General features: G+C 39.3%; 1 protein-coding gene across 1 annotated transcript; it reads left to right on the plus strand.

Annotated features, from left to right (window-relative positions):
- Positions 1-1,612: 1,612 nt before the first annotated feature.
- myom1a (myomesin 1a (skelemin)) lies at positions 1,613-23,973 on the plus strand. The gene is made up of 37 exons (XM_063461505.1): positions 1,613-1,773; positions 5,683-5,823; positions 5,936-6,122; positions 6,207-6,364; positions 6,586-6,678; positions 6,815-6,903; positions 7,797-7,841; positions 8,149-8,310; positions 8,407-8,568; positions 9,056-9,197; positions 9,405-9,604; positions 9,743-9,799; positions 10,636-10,760; positions 11,357-11,540; positions 11,710-11,884; positions 13,018-13,139; positions 14,333-14,529; positions 14,645-14,771; positions 15,363-15,547; positions 15,687-15,801; positions 16,035-16,191; positions 16,422-16,528; positions 16,636-16,680; positions 16,898-17,034; positions 17,145-17,289; positions 17,682-17,741; positions 17,828-17,895; positions 17,999-18,124; positions 18,737-18,817; positions 19,105-19,192; positions 19,317-19,355; positions 19,580-19,685; positions 21,968-22,131; positions 22,260-22,296; positions 22,531-22,553; positions 22,821-22,876; positions 23,031-23,973. Exons 1-37 carry the CDS (start codon positions 1,613-1,615, stop codon positions 23,298-23,300), a joined length of 4,536 nt encoding a protein of 1,511 aa, XP_063317575.1. The 3' UTR covers positions 23,301-23,973.
- The last annotated feature ends 9 nt before the right edge of the window (positions 23,974-23,982 follow it).

Consider the following 23,982-nt stretch of genomic DNA (forward strand, 5'->3'; position numbering starts at 1 on the left):
CTTGTGCATTCTGCCGAGTGGCAGCATTATTTTTGTTCTGTGGACTGCCGTCCTGTCCACTGCCCCTCACCCTGCTGCTTTGCCTGGATCTCAACTTGCTTTAGCTACTTCTGGATTAACACACCTTTTCTCTTATTTTCAGCGATTGTGGATTTTTAAATTGTGGTGAGTGAGTGTGCATATTTTCTTAAATAAGCTGAAGTACTTATGTGCTCTGGTTATCATTTAAAACCATGACTCCATAAGGCCCTAGGCCGGCTTCCACTGTATGATTATGTATTTATTTTTTACTTAGTTTGTTTATAAATATGTTTTAATTAATCAGTTTTATTATATAGCCTACTAACAGGGTTTTGTTCATTTTGAGAAATAGTGCTCTGGTATATTAGCCTGCATGTGTCATTGTAGTGAAATGTCATCCTAATCTTCCAATTAACACCAGCCTTACCTTACAAAACTTTACGTTTTTATGACCTGGACTTGTTAAAATGTTTTTAATGCATTCTGTGCCTTCATGGCTTACAGTCCAGTTCAGTGTGTAACTCTTGATGGCTTAATCTGCTTGTAGTAGATGTTGCTCAAGCACATAAAAAGGAGAAAATAGTTTTGTGTAATTTGGGAGAAACTGCAGATCATATAGTTACTGTTGCCTGCCTCCCAGCTGGAGCTGCTCTTCTTTTTAACCTGAGCCATATCTAAAAGAACTTAAGTGGCTTCACATGGGGAAAGGTCAGCTGGATGATATTATTATTATTGTCATTATTATTATTATTATTATTATTAGACAAAATATCAATATTTCATTCATTCCAATCTGCTTTATGTTGTCTTACAATAAACATAAAACCTTTGAAGTTGGACTTTTATTTTGAAGAAACAAACATCTAGGCTTTAGGAATTTGCCATTGTCACAATATTCTGACATTTTATCAGTAAGTATATTTTAGCTTGTTCTTGCCATCTGTCCACATTTGGTGTCCAGTTCATCACAAAACATTTAAAAAGCCCACTGCAGGAAATGATCTGACTGTAAATTTTTTACATAATATTGTTCAAGACTTCCTTCTGTCTTCTTCCTCCCTCCACCCTAAGCGGTCACGACAGATGGCTTTTAACAGGTTTCTTCCTGTTAAAAGGGAGTTTTTCTTTCCCACTGTCGCCAAAGCGCTTGGTCAAAGGGGGTAATATGATTGTTGGGGTTTTCTCTGTTGTAGGGTCTTCACCTTGCCTTGAGGCAACTGTTGCTGTGATTTCACAGTACGTGAATAAAGTTGAATTAAACTGAATTGAAAAGTCTGAAAATCATCAAAACCACCAGTTTATCACCTGCTGCTTCATTTAACACATAAGTAGATCTTAACCAGAGCTAACACATAAGCTGCTTGCCCAAAACAAACAAACAAAAAATCACAATAACAAGTTTAAAAACATATTTTTAACAAGCAACCAATTCTCTTATCCCTTAATCCCTGCTCCTACTACCTTATTACCGGCCTCTGCACTAGACTAACCTCCAGTAGAGAAACCAGTCTTTAATAATAACAGTCAGATTGATTCACAGAGCGGGTAAAGTAAAGGACAGTCATTATAAGTTGGCGGAGTGGCCGTCAGGATGTCAGCATCATTACAAGTGACGCAGAAGCTGCAGCATCAGCATCAACATCAACATGAGGAGAAGCAGCAGCAGCATCTCTATGAGAGCAGCTATTACCTGAGCAGCAAGTCGTCTGTTAGCAAGCAGTCATTCTCGACTTTCAAGACCACCAGCCATCGGTAAGAGGGTTAGAGTGAAGGGGTTGCAGGGTCCAAGGTTGTAACCTGCCACTCCTAGTACTTCAGAAATGATGAATGTTCCCCTTCAAATATTCAGCATTGTGCTTGTGGTCTGAAGTGGGTTTAGCAGCAGGAAGGAGAGTGCGTGCATACCAAAAGGGGTTTTCATTGAGAGCAGGTGCTTTTTTATGCTATAATTTATTCATTGATTTTCTTTTTTATGGTAATAGATTTTAAAAAAAGAAAGTATAGCACTTTTTACTGTTAACATACTGTTGTAGCATGGCCTTTAAAGTTTTAAAGTGTGTTAAATGGTAAATCATGAGGGTGACAAAGTATTTTCCTTCCAGCTCTTTCTCTACATACGGTAGGTTTAATCAGGAATTAGACATTTAATCAAATCTGAAAGAAAAAATGTTTTGTAATAGTTGTTCAAATAGGCAAAAGCTGGAGAAGTGTGTAAGTACAAGAAAGCAATAGGGTTCAAGGCCTGGGGTCTTGGCGTAATAGCATGGGGACCATTACGCATGACTGCCAAGTAAACAGAAGGATAGATGTAAAACAACAGCCACTCTTCCTTGGTTTTTTATAGCTCAGATTTGTGAACTGACTTTTATTTTAAATCTCATCTCTAAGTGTCAAAGCAGACATGACAACATCGAACCTCCTAAATTGTCCAGTTATATGAGAGTAATCCACTTATAAAGTCTATATCTTAAAGTAATGTTTCTAAGTTCTTATCCAAAGGCTTTTTCTCATGTGTTTGTGTTTATACATGAGTTTTGTTGCTATAAGAACATCTATTTAAGGAGGCAGGTGCATAGGAGAGGGACAAACTGATCCAATGTTTGACACAGACTCCCACACGCTATCTAACTTGGACAAACTCTATTTATTTGTGATGCTTTGGCGCTAGACTTTCATGAGGCATTTTGCCAGCAAATAAATGTACTTTTGCAAGTTAAACATTGTGGGAGAATGTTTGCAATGTTGGATCAGTCTGTAATGTTTAAACAAAATAATTTCCACCGTGTTAGAGCTGATATATTGACGTACTTTTATCTATTAACCCACTGAAGTAATACAGAAAAACAGTGAATGCAACAATACAACAACAGCATTACAATACAACAACATTGCTAAGACATTTATTTCTTCAATGAAATATTTTTTTTTGTTCTGTTCATTTGTTTTCTGTTCTATTAAATTGCACGTTATTGTTATTAGGCCACAAGCTGAATAAAATATGCAATTTAAGGATTTCAATTTGATCAAAAAGGTTAATAATGGCAAAAGGTTTACAGCATTACCTTGACATCTTTAAAACTACACATTAGTGAATATTGTAAGGACTTTAAATAGAGCCTGACTGATTTATTGACAGGTCGATACTATTGGACAATGTTAGCTGTCTGCTGCTCTATCAGCATCACCATTTATAACGACTGATAAATAAACATTTAAAAAGGGAAAGAAGAGATAGGAGAAACACCCTTCAGCCATATTTGAGTGTTGATGTTGCACAGTTTCTCCACCAGAGGGCACTCTGTAACTTCTGTGAAGACAAGTCTTTCAAATCCCTTAAACACAACCAGCGTAGGTAAATAACTACACGTAACAAATACTGGAAAATCTGCATATGTTTCATGTGTCTGAAAAAAAGAAGCAATTAGCCAAAGTATTGGAATATCAGATTTTTAAACCACCAAATATTGGTATTCCTCCTAATTAGAAATATATCAGTCAGGTTCTATTTTTAAGCCAGTGATTTGTTTTTGTTTATCTTTTGTCTCTGAAATTTGCGAACATGCACCTTCCCGTACCAACATGCAGTATGGTTAGCATTTCTTTGTCATTTAAGCTGTGGTGCTCAGTGTACATGCTGGAGCTGGGATAACTTTCTAAATGAGGTCAAGGAAAGAATTTCAGCTGTAGTGAAGGGCTGCCAGTTATATTCCTGGACAGCCAAGCTATTTTTGAAGATGCGACATGAGCTGTTGCCTATAAGCCAACTGTAAAGACATTGTAAAGAAGTGATGATATTGTAGCTGGTTGCAAGCTGGCTTTCACAGTAGTCTGATAGGTATTAACTCGTGGGCCAGTACGTACAGAATAGCTGTTGTTGATTTTAAGCATCTGTGTTTTGTGTCTTGTTTATTTACTAAAAAAATAAATCAATTTGTACTTTAGTGATTCTGATTTTCAGACTGACATTCTGTAGCTTGTCAGTCGGAAAAGAAGTGCTCTTTTTCAGCCATCAAACTTTATTACCTTTGACTTTGTTTCACACTGAAGCAGGCGTCCTCTCAGCTCACCTGGTGAGTCAGCAATAGAAATAACTTCCTGACATTACAGCATCTTTTGTGAGACTCCCTCCATCTGTCTGTCTCTGCTGTGCATTGAGCACCTTCCACAGATTGTATCCTGCTTCACCAGTACATAACAGACTTCATCAAAGCCACGCGTTCCTGCTTCCTTTTCATGCCAAATGGATAGACTAGCGCTGACTTGGCAGAGATCATGAGTGAAAGTGAGGCTTTAAAACGAGTCTTATGTACAGCAGTCCCAGTTCCATTTAAAAAAAAAAAAAAAAGCCTTCTGACAATAGTGAGGACTAAGAGGCTAATGAAACAGACTGTAAATGGGTCAGGATCTTAGGGAGCGGACCGGAATACATCTTCCTCTCTGAGTAACTGGACTATAGCACCAGCTGAATATGTCTTTATGTAACCACCATATTTATTTCAATGTTTAGTCGTCCAGTGAGCAAAATGCTTCATGCTCTTCATGGTATTCTTAGATTTCTCTGCAGCTCTTAGAAGTCTTTCCCCCCCTTTTGTTTATACATGCAAAGTGTGGTGCATATATTTAGTCATCAGTTTATAAAGCAATTCTTCCTTCACAGCAAATAACCTACACCAAATGACAAATGACTAGGAAGGTTAATTAATACCAGTAGGGGTACTTACTGCAAGAGGTACTAGAAGGGATTTTTTTCATGTCTATCAACCACACATAATTCTTAAAGAATAAAAAACTGTAATTAGTCTACTGATGTTAAACTAAACCATGTTTTATATTCAATAGTCCCATTTTAAACACTGTGGTTAGCTGTCATAACCTGTCGCTGACAAACTTTACAGACGGCGATCAAACACAAACAAATGTTCCACAGCTGGCTGTGAAACCACTTTCAAAAATTTACTGACAGACAAAAATTAAGGAAATGGATTTGTGTAGCAGCAATGCAGCCAAAAAACAAGTAAAAAGAGCTGGGCCACATATTTGTGGTAGACCTCTCTTTCTGTAATGAGTGATCGAAACAATGAAAAAGTCTGCCTGGACTGGTCTGAGTTTGAGTTTTGAGTGAAACTGATCAGAAACATCAAAAACAAGCACAATATCGCCCTTCTGTCTTTGTCAAAATCCTGGTTTGAAATCTAGGAATGAAATGTTTTCCAGTTACAAGTTTGGTATTTAGTAAATGTGTTTCTATTGTAATGTGATTCTTAATATGGACATTTTATTTTCCACCAAGAATATTTTTGCATTGGTTGTAACTGGTTAAAGAAAACTTTATAAAAGTTTGTGTGATTGGAAAAAAAAAAAGACTGAGAACCACATTTACTATTATTGTTTGTTTGTTCCAAGAAAACAAGCGGATGCAGAAGTCTGATTCTGGCTCAGGTTGTTTCTCTGGCACTCAGCTAACTGGCATTTTATTTCTTCTGAAGATGAAAATCAAAATTTTATAATTTTTTCTTTAAAAAAAGCCAAGGAATCTTCCACAATCACTCAACACATCATTATTTAATAAAATAATAATAATAAAAAATAATAATCATGCAATTTATTTGGAGCTACTCAGTTGTTGCTTCAGTACGATCAATTATGCCTTTTACCTCTTAGCAAGAAGATCTCTGTGAAGACAGAGAAGGGGCAGGAGGTGGTTAAACTGAGCCCACTACCCAAGAGAGCCAAACGCACCTACCTGGCAATGGACAAGGACAAAGAAGTTATCGGCTATGTTATTCCGGTGTTTAGAGCCAAGTGAGTATGCAATCTGAGTTTGTGGATATTTCTTAGCAAGTAATCAGTATAATTTCTGACATCCATAGTGTGCTCTCTGTTCTCACATCTTGGTTGGTTTGTATTGTTCTAGTCATGATGTAGTTCGGGGCTTAATGGAGGCCCAGGAGGAGGAGGTCACAGAAGAGGGCATCAACTATGTGGCCATGAGGAACCTGTTTGTCAGGGAGGCCAGGGAGGCCATGGAGGTGAAAGTGGAGAAGAAAACCAGGTCAAAGCATGTCAGGGAATCTGCTGAACGCCTGGAAATGAGCAGGACGGTAAATCCTTTCTAAAGTTTTGTGAATGCAAAGGTTTAACCATACAGGCATTGATGGGCTTCATATCACACACTCACGCTACAGATGGAGGAATGGTTGGAGTTCCGTAAGAAAATGAACCCAGACAGCCTGACACACCGCCCAGAGTTCATTGTCAAGCCCCGTGGACAGACTGTTTGGGAGGGCAAGGATGTCAAGTTGCACTGCACCGTGGCTGGATGGCCCAAACCCAGGATTGCTTGGTACGTTCCAAGTTTATAAGTTCCCTTCTTCTCTGAGTCACAAAAAAAAGAGGCTGATGAAAACAGTCAGTCATACGTGTGTCATAGAGAAGTTTCCATCCAACACGTCAGTCGAGTTTATTTTCCACAGTTGCCACATAAACACCTACATGCACCATGGCAATTAAAAACTCTGAAGACAAGAGTAAAAATAAACAAGTTGCCTTTCTGCTACTTTTAAGGTATAAAAACAACGTCCTCATCTATGCCAAAGCCCACCCCGAGAAGTACACAGCTGAGAGCAATTACAACATGCACTCTCTGGAGATCAAGAAGTAGGTAATCATTCAGCTGGCCTCTGAATTAACAGCACACACCCAAGATAAACGGTATTAGTGTTTTATTTTTTTTGCAGCGCTGAATCTATTCGTGGCGTTAATAGTTAATCATGCACCAACATTTTGTTTCCAGCTGTGATTTCTTCGACACTGCTAAGTATCATGTCTCTGCCCTCAATGTGAAAGGGGAAGCTTCTGCTGTGGCCTCTGTGGTTGTGAAAAGTAGGTAACTTGTTTAATGTTCTTTTCCACATGTCCCTCTCTGCAGCAGCTCCAGTCGATTTCAGTTAGCGGTCAAAGTTCAAAGTAGAGGTTTAAAACTCAGCAGTGTCCTACAGTTGTGCCCTGAGTATGTTTCAGGAGACAAATCCCTTCAAAGGCACAGACCACAGGAAGGTCTTAAAGCTCATTCACGAGCGTCAAAGGGGCATTTCACCCCTCTGGCCTGTAGATCTATTTTTTTCTATACTCTTGTGTTGAGTTGCCAGTTTTGGAGCTTTCTGCCAAAAAGATGTCTGCCTTCTCCTGAGTGTAAAGATAGTAACCAACACTTTTGGAAGAGCCAAAAATTACATTTGAGTTCAGCAGCAGTTTTGTTTCGCAGTAGTATGCTGCTCAAAATCTACAAACCTCGTTAGGGGAAGTTTTAAACAGCCGCTATTTTCTTTTTACCAAACTACACATGCCAACCGTATCACTGAAAAATGAAGTGCACATTTACCCATGAGAGGAAACATAAATGTTGTCCCTCTTCATCTGAGCTGTAATGTTAATTAGCTGCACACCTCTTTTGTTGAGCAGGTATTGACAGGATGATGGCTCTCACTGTGGTTCACTAGAGACCCAAAGCTTAAGAAATGACTCTGTAACCCTTTCCAGAGAGACAGATGTCAGTGATGTTTTAAAAAGAGCATGTTTATTTTCTTTATATATATATATATATATATTTAGTCAGGTTATCTATGTCTAATATTAAAATGTATTTGATGATCTGAAACAAATACTTTTCACATATAATATAAATTATATCTACCTGATTCTATAGTTCCAGAGGTCAGAGGTCAACATCCCTTTTACAGGTTTTAATAACTTTGTTGTATAATGTTTCCCCATAGGGTTCCAAGAGGGTGTTGAACCAGGTCCACTCGATCCTAAACCACGTGAGATCACTTTATATATTATAAACAAACATTCTTTTTTAAATTGTATAAAGTAAAGTAGCTCTAACCACACATTTCTGTTCACTATCAGTTTTATTTTAGCTTTTTTAAGAATTGTTTTTATTAGAGATGGTAAATTTAGCTATTTTTGATTAAAGTCAACATCAGTTAAAGTGCCACATATTTTCAAATAAGCGTTAGTGGAGTTCAAAAAGAAAACTGTGAGGAGGTTGAATATTGGACTACTGGATAAAAATGTCTGCTGGGTGTGACCCTTTAATGCTGAGATCCTTTTCTGTGTCTGTAGATGGTTTTAGCCCTGAGCATGGTGTTACCTTTGAAACCACCATTATTGACAAATTTGAAGTGGCTTTTGGCTCTGAAGGGGAGACGTTGAGCCTTGGCTGCACTGTCATCATTTATCCCACTGTGAAAAAATACCAGCCTGAAGTCGTGTGGTACAGAAACTGTAAGTGAAAGAATAAAATGGAAATTGTGTGTTATTGTCTTTCTGAGTATTAAGGTATCAAACCCCACTTCTTTTGGTAATCTCCTGTCTTATCAGCTGTCCCATTAAAGCCCTCTAAGTGGGTGCACACTCACTGGTCTGGGGAACGTGCCGTACTCACTCTTGTCCACCTTAACAAAGAAGATGAGGGCATGTACACCCTGCGCGTCAACACCAAATCTGGCTATGATACCTATGCTGCCTACGTGTTTGTCAGAGGTAAAGGGCCTAAAATCCTCATCTAAAGGTTACTTTTTTGCAAAAGAAGTTACTTTTAGTTTTGTTTTAAACCAAACTGTTGCAAGTGTTATGTCCAAACTGCTGCATCATGTTATAGATGCGGTGGGGAGGTGCTAAGTTCTGCTGTGTCTTTAAGTGAGGTGTTTGGTTCCCTCTGAGAATTTTTACATCTATATATATTTATATGTGTGTGAGAAAACCAGCTCCAGAGACTGTTTTCTGGAAATCCAGCATAAAGATTAAAAATATAGTGATTTAGTGATATAAATGTATCTTAGTTGCAGTCCTGCCACTCATACTGTAAACAAGTAGGTCAGAAAATGGAAACTGGATATGTAATAGAGGTCAGCTTGTTTTAAAAACAGCACCACTCACAAGTAACTCTGTGTGTGTGTGTGTGTGTGTGTGTGTGTGTGTGTGTGTGTGTGTGTGTGTGTGTGTGTGTGTGTGTGTCTCACTATGCCAGATGCCGATGTAGAGGTTGAGGGGGTTCCCGTAGCCCCCCTGGATGTGCGCTGTCATGATGCCAACAAGGACTATGTTGTGGTAACCTGGAAGCAGCCAGCGGTGGAAGGCAGCAGCTCCATCCTGGGGTACTACATCGACAGGTGAGTCAGCCTCCTCTCTTATGGTTTACATCATTTTGCTACCATTTTATACAAAATTGTAAAAAACAAGAATAGTCCGCTTTCATGGGGGGCATATGATACTGTGTACAGCATATGCAGTGAAACTGGTTTAATTTCGGATGTTTCTGTGTTGGAAATCCAAATTAACACCTGGTTTACAGCATTCACTAATCTAAATGTTTCCAGGTGTGAGGTGGGCACCCATCACTGGGCTCAGTGTAATGAAGTCCCAGTCAAGTACGCTCGCTTCCCTGTCACAGGACTGGTGGAGGGGCGGTCTTACGTGTTTAGGGTGCGTGCCGTAAACAAGGCCGGAGTCAGCCATCCATCCCGCGTCTCTGAGGCCGTGGTAGCCATGGATCCCTCTGACAGAGCACGCCTCAGAGGTGAGACACAGACACATCACCTGCTGACACACTTGGCCTGCCTGCATTTGTATAGCGCTTTACTTACACTTCAGCCATGTAAACGAATTAACCTTCTTTTTTTAAATTTAAATCTATTTAATTCATTTTTCCAAACAGCTGGACCCTCAGCTCCTTGGACTGGAATGATCAAGTTCACAGAGGAGGATCCGACAGGTACGACACCTTTTTGCTGTCTATTTTCAGAGAATTTTAATTTTAGTTGTCTTTACAAAAAGGTTTTAAAAAGCTATTAAACCTCAATATCTTTCTCATTTTGGCCAAACAGGTCTAATATATGGACTTGACCATCCCACTCAGCTGCTTGCACATCTCTTAGGTTTACAGTACAGTAACAGTCAAGCAACTCTCCTACTCTGATTTTAGACATTTTCTCATATGGCTCAAACACGTATGAGATGTGGGCTCCCTTTCTTTGATTTTAACCGCTATAGCCATCACACAGCTTCCTGATTGATGCCTGTCTCATTAATCAAGGGGAACTGTAAGCTATTTTTCATTAATGTTTAAAGGGGTCGAATGTGCTATTTTTTAATCAGAAATTCAAACTTCACAAAAAATTCAGAGTTGTCAAAATCAGGAATTTGCATGTGTCTGATTTTGAAAACTACCACCCCAGTCTTTGTAATAGGCTAGGTTAGGATATGGTATTTGTGGTATTGGTTTATTATTGTCTCAGTTCTTTTCCCCAATTTTTTAAACAGTTGCTTCATTCCTGTAAATTTCAGACTCATTACTGTAGGAATAAACAACCTCATACATCCAGTCAGTCAAACATCAGCATAAGATACCTGGTCAGTCTTATAACTTTAGACTATGTTTAATTCATGCAAAGCTTATATAGTAAAATACTGTTTGTACTGAGAGAACAGTCTGCACAGATCATGTGGTTTTGCTATTAGCGCTCCGTTTTGGTGTCAGTGCAGTCACTTCAGCACTTACCTAGTTGCAGTTGTCGTGTCTAAATGATGAGTATCTTCTTGCCTCTTCAGTTGGTGTAGTCCCAGGAGAACCAACTGATGTTGTGGTTACTGAGGCAACTAAAAGTTATGTGGTACTTGCCTGGAAGCCTCCAGCCCAGAGGGGTCACGAAGGAGTCATGTATTACATTGAGAAGGTGAGAAAAACATTGAAAACTGTCCCATAGAAATATATGTATACATATATATATATAGCCATATGAGTCAAACTACTGGACTGATGAGAAGAATCAGTTGTATTGTTTGTTATATTTAAAATGATTATGGCAAATAAAACAAAGTTTCTAATCACTTAACTAAGTCTTAACTCTTCTCCTTTGAAGCTCTTAAACTATTTACTGCTGATAGCTACAACAATTGAACTTGTAAATGTGAGGGGTCAACATATTTTGCAGAGACAATGCAAAATGAAAGCTCCACAGTAAATACACCAGTGTAAAAATGCTCATTTCTAATTGATTTCCTTTGGTCATACAGTGCATTATGCAAAACAAACGATAATGCAAAAGAAAACCGAAAACAAAATGATGTTTATATTTTACCTGAATTCCCCATAATTTGTCTCTAAACAAATACAATGACAAAGACCTACAGACTTATTATTAGAATAGTGATATGTGAAAGCAGGCATATGGGGACATTATATAAATAATCATACCTCACCTGTTTCATATAGTCAAATTTCATATCTGTTTCAGTCTCTAACATTTCTCTGGTTCTTTGTCAACTGCAGCGTATTTCTGGCACTGACACCTGGCAGAGGGTGAACACTGGTATGCCAGTCAAATCTCCTCGCTTTGCCCTGTTTGACCTGGCGGAGGGTAAATCTTACAGCTTCCGTGTACGTTGCTGCAACTCTGCCGGCGTGGGTGAAGCCTCTGAATCCACAGGAGAAGTCATAGTTGGAGATAAACTGGGTGAGCTGGCAAACCAAGTGTGTCAAAACGAATGCTGCAATATAAAAAGACCTGCTCAGGACTGAATAATAGTAGCTCTAAAATCACAATGTCACTGGTTTACTTTACAGTCTGCTGCAGCGCCTTTCTGCATTATAGGATGTTCTGTGTTTTCCTTTTCCTCTAACAGACCTGCCATCAGCTCCAGGCAACCTGGTTGCCACCAGGAACACTGACACGTCTGTGGTGGTTTCCTGGGGGGCCTCCAAGGATGTGCAACACTTGGTGGGCTACTATATTGAATGCAGTGTGGTGGGCACAGATGTCTGGATGCCTTGCAACAATAAGCCTGTTAGGCAGACCAGGTGGGCAGGTTTAAAGGTGCAATTAATGCATGCTCTAAGACATGGAGGATACTGATTTTGCCATGTAAATATGTCATCTTTTTACATCTTGTTTATAATGCTTCCACAGGAATTAAGAGGGTAAGTAGCAGTCAAGTTCTGCTAATAAAATGCAGTTGATTAACTGATCATGAGAAAGTGTAACCACCTCTATAAAAGCAGATGTTTTGCCAATTTACTGATATGAAGCATTCAGGTGTGTGTTAAGACAACGCTACAATCTTTCCAGGAGTGGATATCCAGCACAATCACTCCAGAGCTACATCTCAAACCCTACATGTCTAAGTTTCCATATTAAACGTTAAAGTTTATGACAGTATCACTAGAAAAAGGATGAGCAAGTATGGCTTGTTTGAAAGGGTTGCAAGCCTCTTCTCTCCAAAAAGAACATGGCAGCATGGCTTAGATGTGTTGCATCTGAACAAACCACAAGATTCCTTTGGAAAAAAACAGTCTCCTTTGGACTGATGAACCTAAGTGGAGATGTTTGACCATAAATGCAGAGCTCCACATCTCTAGAAAACCAAGCACATGGTGCCAGAATAAATGAATTATCCCAACTCTTAATATGTTAGAGGGTTAATGATTTAGGTTGGATTTGTACCCACAGACCTGAGCACCTTGTGGTCACTGAGTTAAAGCTTGGCTGAAATTGAGTCATGCAACAGGATGATCCCAGTGGTAAGCAAAGAATCAAGGTGTTGCAATGGCCCAGTTAAAGTCCAGACCTCAACCTGAGTGAAGTGATGTGGCAGGACCTTCAGAGAGCTGTTTATCATCATCATCGTCATCATAGTAGTAATAACAATAAAATATAAAATAAAAAACATTAGTAAAAAAAAGGTCAGTTACCCACTGAGGTCAAAGGCCAGCAAATAAAAATAGGTTTTTAATCTGGATTTAGCAAGAAGGTCCTGACTTCGAGTTTTATTTTATTTTTTAAAGTAATGTAACTTGAATGGCTTAAAGTATGTTGTATCAAGATCAGCCTTTTGTGATATTACAAAAGATCCCACCTATTGATTAATACTAATGCTGTCATAGATTGTTCATAGAAATGAGTGAAATGCAGAGAATCTCTTTTTTCTGTTTAGGTTTGTGTGTCATGGCCTGATTACTGGTGCAAACTACGTGTTTAAAGTGAAGGCAGTAAATGCTGCTGGATACAGCCAGAGCTCCCCCAATTCTGATGCTGTAGTTGTACAGGCTGCCATCTGTAAGTTTCATAATTCATTCTCATTGTTCACTTTGTTCGCAGTATTCAATTTATTTCCCCCTTTGTCCCCCCTTATACATATATAGTCTTTCACCACTCCTAACTCAAAATCCTCTTTATTTTTTTTTATTTACTTGCTGAGATTTTATTCTCATACAGTTAATCTACCAGATATTTGCCTGTAAATCTCATGTGTTAATGAGTTATGTCTTGATGCCTGCTTAATAAGAAAATCCCAGAAAGTTGATTCTGTCCATCGGAACGCAGCATTTTCAGTGGGAAAAACATTTCATCACTTATCCAAATGACTCAGCTGACTGCAGGTTTCCCCTACATTATAAGCAGTACATTTGCACAATGACCAAAACTAGCACTGTTACCTGAAAACAAGGCATAAGCTCAGTTTCATGATCTGCTATGACCATTACTCAGTGGCCATGAGTACTGTACAAAGAGACTCTTGTACTCTTGGGGGAAACCTGCAGTCAGCTGAGACTGAAGAAGTCCCTTGGATGAGTTATTAAAGGTTATGAATTATATGTTTATAAAAGTGCAGTTGATAACTTGCATGTGCCTGCATGACAGTCTCATTGCTACCACTATATTTGGTAACTTTCCCATCCTTTAATTTTTGTATTTACATATTTTTTTGTGGCTTGGTTAAACCAGTCAGGTCATGTTTTACAATGTTTCTAATTTGTGTGAAGGGTTTGAAGGTTTAAGCATTTAATTTTGCTTGAGTTCTGCTGTTTGATAACTCTTTAAGGTCTTCTGTTAGTGCCTGGCCAAGATGAAGGCTAAACTATTGTGTTCTTAAAGAGCATGATCCTAATGAGTCCTGGCTTTGAAGAATTTCTTAGTGTGAAAGTTTCACAGCTGCTTGCGTTTAGTGTAAGTATTTCTTTTTCCATTATTGTGATACTAAATAACAAATGTGTGTTTCTTGTGTGTGTAATGCAGCTGCATGTATGATGTTCATCTGTACTGTCGCAGCTAATATGATATTTTAACACTGATTACCACTAACACCTGTATGATACTTGGCTAATGCTAGTCTGTATAAAATTGTGTGCAATTATTAATTTTCCATGTAATAATTTGGGTTTTAATATTTCAGGGTTAACAGTTTTGACTCGCTTACTCACATTTTTTCTCACAATTAAAACTGACCAGCCCGTTTACTCTCATCACAGCCGTACCTGGTAAGCCCACCGGTGTGACCCTGCTGGAGGCCTTCAAGGACTACATGGTCCTGGGCTGGAACGCGCCTGCTAACAACGGAGGAGCTGACATCAGGGGCTATTTTGTAGACTACAGAACCGTAAAGGGAGGCGTTGCTGGAAAATGGCATGAAATGAACCACCAGGCACTGACTACAACTTCCTATAAAGTAAGTTTCAAGTTCCTTCAGGCTCACATTCATAAAACATAAAATGTTATCACTGCATGTAATGAAGCTGGCAGGCACTTTTTAGTCTCTAACTATTTGCATTTGTTTCTTTTAGGCGGAGAACCTGAAGGAGAGGCTCTTTTATCAGTTTCAAGTCCGAGCAGTGAACATGGCTGGTGTGAGTAAACCCTCTCTGCCCAGTGCACCTCTGGAGTGCAAAGAGTGGACCATTACTGTCCCAGGTATCACTGACCACATGTTCACCGAAACACAGAAAATTGAGCTGGTAGATATTAGTAACAGAGGGGTTAAATCAATAACTGACTATCCACTGAAAGGAAAAACTTTAATTATGTAAGGGGGTTACTAAAAGTTAAAGCATTTTTAATCAGTGACCTGACCAAGAATACTATGGAAATGATAACTAATAATCACACAAATACAACTGTCACACGCTACAATTAAGTGAAAAAACATCCATATCATATGCTACCAGATATCTAGGACAAAATATTTATATTTCCTGGGTAACTTCAGCGTACTTTTAAGAGCAACCAGACTGATTGAAAGTACTATTCTCTTTATCTAGCAGAAATGCTTATCTGGTATGATCTTTTTTTTTAGTTGTGCTATGTCCAATGTTTTACAAGACAGAGACTGATGCAAAATTGCTTAGACAACAGTCAGTTAAATCACTTTATATTGCTGTCAGTTCTCAGCATTATCATTTGGTGCTAGGCCAGGTTTTTGTCTATATAATTAGACCTTAGAAAAGAAAAAGCAATTCAAAATTAGCCCCTGATATTAATTATTTAATCACTTTTATCTTTAAGGTGTTCCTGTTGGTCTTCATGTACTGGAGGTCCGTGACACCTCTGTGGTGGTCCTGTGGGAGCCACCGGTGTTTGATGGTCGCTCTCCTGTCAATGGCTACTACTTGGACGTCAAGGAGGCCTCTGCTGGTGAGGAATGCTGGAAAGGTGTTCATGAAAAGGTCAACAAGATGAAATACATGAAGGTGAGGAAGATGCATATAATTCAGTTTGAACAAAATTGGTTCATTAATATCTTAATGTCAAATACGACATGTGAAATAATAGTTTTAATAGTTGGTGGTTGGACTCTTTCTTACCCCTGCCTGTTATGTGCTAAATCAGGTGACTGGACTGAAGGGTGGCGCATCCTATGTGTTCCACGTGCGTGCTCAAAATCTTGCTGGAGTTGGAAAGCCCTCTGCAGTCTTAGGTCCAATCCTGGCCCAGACTCGCCCTGGTGAGTGAGACTGTTATGTAACTGATGCAGTCAGTCACAGAGTGTTCCTATCCAGTCTTAAAAAATGTGGAAAATTTGTCCTCACACATGACTTGACATTCTTTTGCAGCTCTACACTGATGGCCAGGCTTTTTATTTTGATGATTTACTCTTTTAATGACTAAAATTCTGAGTTTGAGGACTGAAAATACTAATATCGGGGATCCTCTCACCATTTAATATCTCTCTCTTAGGCACCAAAGAGATTTACGTGGATGTTGATGATGACGGTGTGATTTCCATGGTCTTTGAGTGCTCTGAGATGATGGAGGGCTCTGAGTTTGTTTGGTCCAAGAACTACAAAGAGATCACAGACACCTCTCGTCTGACTATTATCAGTGAACGGGGCAAGTAAGTACACATTATGTACCACTAATGAAAAGAAAAGAAAAGAAAAGAAAAGAAAAGAAAAGAAAAGAAAAGAAAAGAAAAGAAAAGAATAATCCTTTAATTGTCCCACAAGGGGAAATGTTCACTACCAACATTTTCCCCCAGCATTAGAATCCATGTCACCAGATGATATCAGCTAAAAAGAGAAAAAATGTCCCCACTCTCCTCCCTTGCTGTGTCATCATCTGCAGATCCAGAGCTATCTTCAACAGTCCCTCTCTGGAGGATCTGGGCACCTTCTCCTGTGTAGTCACCAACACTGACGGCATTTCCTCCAGCTACACGCTCACTGAGGAGGGTGAGACGCCCTTTGAAGGCTGTCTCAGATTACATGGTGCAGTACTTCTGTCGGTTTACAGAGGTCATGACATTCATCCATTTTGTTGTTGTTTTCTTAATTGACAGGTCTCAAGCGTCTTCTGGACATCAGCCATGATCACAAGTTCCCTGGTGAATATTGGCACAAAGCACAGATGTTACCAAGACCAGAATTTCATTTTTATTTAGTAATAAATGTAGATGTTGGTTTAAATATGGTTTGAAAATGATTTCTTTTCTCAAACAAATGCAGCTTACAAGCCCACTGTGACTTTATGCCCTACATCTATACCTACATGCAATCCTAAAAAAATAGAAGTTGTTCTGCAATAAATCTGGTGCTCTCTAGTTATTCCCTTTAAGAACGAAATGGCTATGGAGCTGCTCGAGAAGGGTCGCGTGCGATTCTGGACTCAGGTGGAGAAATGCACTTCTGACTGCCAAGTGGAGTATGTCTTCAACGATGTTATCATTTCTCAGGGAAAGGTAGGAATAATTCTGCAATAATAATGCTGACCCCCCCCTCCCAGTTGTAAATTGAACGTAACCTTACTGCTGATGGATCAGAGGTTTTCTGCTTGCCTCACTGCTTTCAGAAATACACAATGAACTTCGACAAGTCCACCGGTATTATTGAAATGTTCATGGACTCTTTGGAAGTCACAGATGAGGGGACGTTCACCTTTAACCTGGTGGATGGCAAAGCTAAGGGTACAACCAGTCTGGTGCTAATTGGAGATGGTAAGCAGCTTTAATGGCTAATACAGTTTTGACTTCCATTTTGATCTAATGGTCACCTGGATTAGCCTAACTTATAACTTTAAGGACTGACAAAATGACATAAAAGTACTGAGCAGTTAAGACGAAGTCAAGAGAACAGCATGAAAATGAAGGCTGTAAAAATACACAATGCAAATGTCAGTGTAAATATAGACTTCTCCCAGTCTGCTAGGTGTATCGTCAGTGCTGCAGTTTAATTATGTATCCATTGAGGGGCAGCAGAAGGCAACGTTTACTTACAGTTGTCCCTTTTCATTTTGTTATGGCACGCATTTTCTAATACACTTGTGAGTGAATGAGGGGAAAATAAGGGTTTAATCTGTTTTTTAGCATTTATGTTTCTCTTTGTCCAGAATTCAGGGAGCTTCAAAAGAAGTCAGAATTTGCAAGGGCAGAATGGGTCAGGAAACAAGGTAAGAAATCTCACACCTCTTTCACGTAAGCCTAATCATAAATAAAACAAATAATTTTTTGGTGTAATCATTCCATTTATTTTCAGGTCCTCACTTTGTCGAGTACCTTGACTTCAGTGTTACCCCTGAATGTGATGTACTGCTGAAATGCAAGGTAATAGAAACGAATGTGAATAATTACAGCGCTGTTGATATTTCTTCAGAGATGGAGCACATAGGTAAAGCGACTCCTTCCTGTCTCTCTCTTTGTTTCATAGATTGGAAATGTCAGACCAGAGACTGAGATCACTTGGTCTAAGGACTGCATTGAGATTGCAGAGGATGATGAGGATGCTAAGAAAATCGAGAGACAGGACGGCGAGCTGACCTTTAATATCGGAAAGGTCAGCCATTAGATGGAGGCCGTATGTTGCGAGGAGTTGTGAGCTTATGAGTAAAGAGCTATCAGCAGTGCTGATGCAGCTCTGCTTCCATTGTACAACCTTACCAGCTGCTGCGCTGTCTACCAGCCCTCTCTGACACATACATTCATAAATGATGAAACACTATGGAAAATATTCACCTTCCCAGGTTGTAGTAGAGCGCTGGAGTCAGCACATTAGCGTGTTCCCTGTGGGGATCTGAATAGATGCAGTGGGTACCGAAACTGCTACAATTAATGCTTTCTCTGAATTTTCATACTTGGAGCCTCGGCGATCGTATTTATACCCACGTAATTACATTGTACATGTCATGCGCTTTTAACTCATTCATTTCATTCTAACAATAATCAATATAACTTCTCTGGACACCTTACGTGCACAAAAAAGAAAAGAAAAAACATCTTTTTGATAGAATTTTGATCTGGTTTGACACTAAGGGCCCAGTGCCAGGGAAGCTACATTGATATTTCATTGAGACTGTGTAAGCATTACTCATTAGAAGAGGGTCGGTGTCATTGCATGAGCTCCTGTCAGCTGCATTTGCAATAACTGGCTTATCTGTCTAATTCACAGTGGGTTATTAAGCAAGAGAAAAAGAAAGAAAAAAAGAGAAAACCACCTGCAGAGGACGTTCCCCCGCCACCAAGACCTAAAGTCTGGACATAATCTTTCTGCCATAAGTTGATACCTGATTTCTCCATGTGTCCTCCTTGTCTTCCCATATCCATGTTTTTCTCTGTCCTTTCCATGTTTTCCCTTTAACGCCTGCAGCATCATGGGCGGGAGAAAAGCTTGCCTTTTCGGTTTACTTGGTCCCTGTCTGGCTATTTGATTGTCTTTTATCTGTCCCAAAAATAATATTGCACTCCCCTCACTTTGAGGTTAAGGGGATTTCATTATTGCTTCAAGGATACTTATGTGACTTTTAATTTGAATCTTAGATCTCCAAGCACGACGCGGGTGTTTACGAGGTCTTCCTGAGGGATGAGAGAGGCAAAGATAAGAGCACCTTCAATCTGACAGATGCAGGTAGTCTCCCTCATAAATTTTAGGAGCTGAAAATCAAGTGGAAAAGTGGAAATGAGTGCTGCGGAAAAGCAAAAGTAATATCAGCGAATGTGACATTAATTGCTGTCGTCATGCTTTTCCCCAGGATACCAAGCTGTAATGAATGAGCTGTTCAGGGTTATTGGTGAGTCATTAAAATTCACACTTACCAGGCAGTAATGAAGCACAACACATAGACCACGCACTAAAGAGGCCCACAGAAAGAAGCAGAATGTGCCTATTCAAAGTATTTTTCCTGAGAACGAACAATTAACATCTAAATATTTCATGCTTTACTGCATACCATTATCCGATATTAGCTCCAAGAGATGCAAATAAGTGCCTGTCTTTGCTCTTTTCTCCCTCCAGCTAACTCTTCCAGCGAAATCAAAGTTCTCAGTACCGAGCATGGCATCGTCCTCTACTCCACGGTCACATATTACCATGAGGACCTGCGTGTTGGTTGGCTCCACAAGTATGTGAAATTGTCCTGGTTTGCAATCTTTTCTTTTATTTTAAGACTCATTCACTTGTAAAATACACAAAGCAATACTATCATGAAGCTACATTTAAAAACAAATGCAGCTGATAACAGTCTTTGACCTTGACTCTCAGAGGTGTCCAATTAGATTGATATCATACTGTTATCGACACTGTGCAAAATAATCTGACCAGCATTGTAAAATGTTGCTTATAACCATACAGTCTGTACATGAAATTATGAGGTAAACCTCTTAGTGCATGATAAATGCATGTGTAAATGATTCAAGTTAATTCTAAGGAGCTTGGAAAGAAAAGCGTCTGGACTTCTTTAAGTTGCTTGAAGATGTTTCACCTCTCATCCATCATTCAAGTTAATCCAAAAAACATTTTTATCTGCAGAATTTTTGCTGATCACTGTTACATAAAGACAAAATAAGTCATTAAAAAACTACCTCAAAACATAAACACAATTTGAAACAGACAACAGATGTTTGAATTGATTTTTTTTGTATCAGAAGGATCTGTGCGGTAAAGTCTCTTTGTGGGCAGAACGGAAAAAGGGTAAGACATGGTTAAATGGTCAGTTTTGCGTAACCCGCTGGTTACAGAAAGTCCATTATGAAACCTCAAGCTGAATGTTCTCACCATCACCATCTTGGTGTTTTGAATGAGTGTCACAAGTGAGGGGTGAATAACTTATTGTAATTACAGCTTATACTGAATAATCCTCCTGAGTCTTAGAATGACCAAAAATTAAAAATTGAACTATTCAGTTTGAACTATTCAACTCAGGGTCGCAAGGGGGCTGGAGCTTGTCCCAGCTGTTGTTGGGCAAGAGGCAGGGCACCCATGGATGAGTCACCAATCTGTTGCAGAGCTAAAATAGAGACAGTCAACCATTCACACCTATGGGCAATTTTAGAGTCACTCGTGCATGTTTCTGGACTGCGGGAGGAAGGCAGAGTACCTGGAGAAAATAATGAAAGGCACAGACTGGATTCAAACCTAGGACCTTCTTGCTGTGAGGTGCCAATACTAACTACTGTGCTGCCCTTCAGGCTTAAGTGGAACTAGCAGATTGAGCCTGTACAGTACAGCTGTCCTTTTGTAACCACAAGGGTCGCCCCCTGGTGGCTATTAAAAAGAATGGATATTAAAAGCACTTCCACCGTTGGCTTTGCTTTTCAGACCCAGCAGCTACATCTATCTTTTATACTGTCCATAATCCTCACTGGGGGAAGTGATGCAGAAGGAGCTGCAAGACAGCCATAACAAGACCTGGCTGAATTCTCTAAATCCTTAGGAAAGGTGCTCCAGTGCTTCCTTTATTAATTCCTTTTGTGTGAGATACTGTGGAGAATCCTGCATGAAAGGAAAGAAGATAAAGCTGTCTCACAGTCAGCTGCATGTTTTTTTTCTTTTTATTAGAGGCTTAAGGACAGCCAAGCTGCTGATAGTGCAGAGATGTATTTCCATATCTGATGTAACCACACTGACCAGTCAAATAAGCACTGCAAGTACCACTTTATTGACACTGTGTCACGTTTCAGAAATGTTAATTTTATTTAAATATTGTTTCAATTAAAATCTGTAAAGTTTGGTTAACATAGCATCCATGCCATAGTTAGGTAAGCCAATTACATTTAGCGTAATATTTATTTATAATTTCAGCTATTTCAACTAATTTCTCTGTATTACCTATTGCTTTTAGAATTAACATTAATCTAGCCATCCATATATATCTCTTCCAGCATTCATCTACATATTGTAACAGTTAAATTAATTGCTTTCATGAAATTCTTTAACACTTCTCTGCTTTTTTGTACCATAGTTGTCATTACTACTTGTGTAAAATATCACAATAGTAGTCATGGTACTGTTTTTTGTATAAGACCTTCAAAGCTTGTCTGTGCACTATGGCAACACTTTTTGCATATCTGAGACCTGCAGTGCACAACATGAGGTAATATTGTGCCATTCGTAAATCAAATTGAAAATGAAACAGTAAAAAAATGGCTAAAACTATCAGTTCTCTTGTTGATGTACATGATTATATATGTATAGATGGGGATAAAATCTTGCCACATGTGACATTTTTCAAAAAAAACAAACAAAAAAAACCCAGGGATTATTATGCAAGATTGAACCGTCTGCTGCAAGTATTGCTCCGTACTTGAGTCATATTCCTTGGTGTACTGGATTGTATACATTTTCATTTCAATAAATTAGGAGTCAGGCATTATTTGATGTCTGTGTTCTTGATTCCTTCACCAGAGACGGCAAAATTGCTGCTTCAGAGAGAGTTAAGTCCGGAGTCACAGGAGACCAGCTTTGGCTTAAGATCAATGAGCCTACTGAGAAGGACAAGGGCAAATACAGCATGGACATCTTTGATGGCAAGGACGGTGTAAAGAGAGCCTTTGATCTGACTGGCCAGGGTGAGTAAAAGTTTTAAAGTCAAAAGGAGCAAGACGCTTCAGGCGCAGAAAGAACCACATCCTGTTAACTTTGTCTATCTTTTGTGCTTATGTAACTAAATTATAATTGGTGATTTGTCCTGGTGCAGCATGGGAAGAGGCATTTGAAGAATTCCAAAGGCTCAAGTAAGTAAACAAACTCATCTGACGCCATCCTTCTTTTGTGTAATTCAGCTTTTCTGTCTGAAAAGGATGTTTACAGAAATAAATAGCAGCAACCATCACAAACTCAAAATAGACATGAGGGCTCTTTTGGATGCACTCAAAATACATTTGCCAGTAGTGAACATACTTAGAAATAACTACGATACCATTTTAGAAAGCTTCTGACAATGTCTGTGTCCTTCCTTCCTCCCTTAGAGCTGCAGCAATCGCTGAGAGAAGTAAGTGCCTATTTATTCTCTGGTTTCTCCCGAGGGACACCGCTCTATAAAATTATGTAACATCTTTTGGGATATTGTTTAAATTTTAACTTGGATATAGCGTGGTTAAAGGATAGGTCTCCTCTGTAGCTGAAATATGAAAGTGAACAAAGGAAATTTCCAGCTAAAACACACTTCACTACACCACTGAAAAATGCAGCATTGGTGAGTATAATGCTCACAAGCTCTCCTTGATGATTGACACTTGCACCTGTATTTCCTGTTTAGACCGTGCTCGTGTTGTTGGAGGCTTGCCAGATGTGGTTGCAATCCAAGAGGGCAAGGTAAATAAACAAGAGTGTCACTCTCTTATTCTTTCTGTTCTCTCTTAGTTTGTGTTATTCTATGAGTGTGTCTTACCTCTAAAATCTGATAAGCTCTCTTGTTGCATATGTGTGACACCCATCAATCCCCTGTCAACTTATATTTACTCGTTAGTCCCTGAACCTGACTGGCAATGTTTGGGGCGAGCCTGTACCTGAGGTGTCCTGGACGAAGAACGAAAAGGAGCTGGTATCTGATGACCACTACAAACTCAAGTTCGAGCACAACAAGTTCGCCAGTATCACAATCGCCGCCGTCACCACGGCTGACTCTGGCAAATACGCCCTTGTGGTGAAGAACAAGTATGGCACAGAGGCCGGCGAGTTCACCGTCAGCGTGTACAACCCAGAGGAAGAGGAGAGCAAGGAGGAGAAGAAAGACTAAAGGATGACACAGCGTAATGACACAAAGAAGATTAACAACAGGGCAGTCTCCAAAGTATTTTACCCCGGCATGTGCCGGTGCAACACAGCAAATAAATAAATCATGAATTAAAAAAAAAAACAATCATGGGTTAAAGAGTTTCGGGCATTTCTTATCAAGGATAGGGTTATGAATGTGAAACAGAATAACTGTTTGCTTGCAGTTTGTGCTTGATGTGTCATGTATGGGGGATAGTTGACTTGACAATTTTATTTTGAAAACAGCTTGAAGACCTCCAAAAGCAAAACACTCTATTCTGATCATTTAAAGTTTTACATTTGAGTAATTTTAGGCATTTCAGACCACATCACTTTGGGTTTTCCCCACTGTAAACAAAAAAAAGGGAAACTTTATACCAGCTATTGCAATCAACTTATAAAGTGATATGATGGCTAAAACTGTGTGTATGTTATGTCTGTACAGCTTGCGAGCTACAAGTCAGTGATCACATCTGTTTGTAGGAGAGGTGGAGCTGAAAAGCACTGATGCCATGTAAACAAGTACACAGCAATCAGAACAGGTTCACTGGATGTGTTTAACACACTGTACAAACGCAAAGGAGTACAGGCAGAACTGGAAAACTTGGAATCACTTCTGAACACCACACACTATGAAGAAATTCCGTTGAACTGGGGTGGGGGTA

Source organism: Pelmatolapia mariae, linkage group LG18, assembly GCF_036321145.2.
Source record: "Pelmatolapia mariae isolate MD_Pm_ZW linkage group LG18, Pm_UMD_F_2, whole genome shotgun sequence".
In the NCBI taxonomy this organism is placed as follows: Eukaryota; Metazoa; Chordata; class Actinopteri; order Cichliformes; family Cichlidae; genus Pelmatolapia; species Pelmatolapia mariae.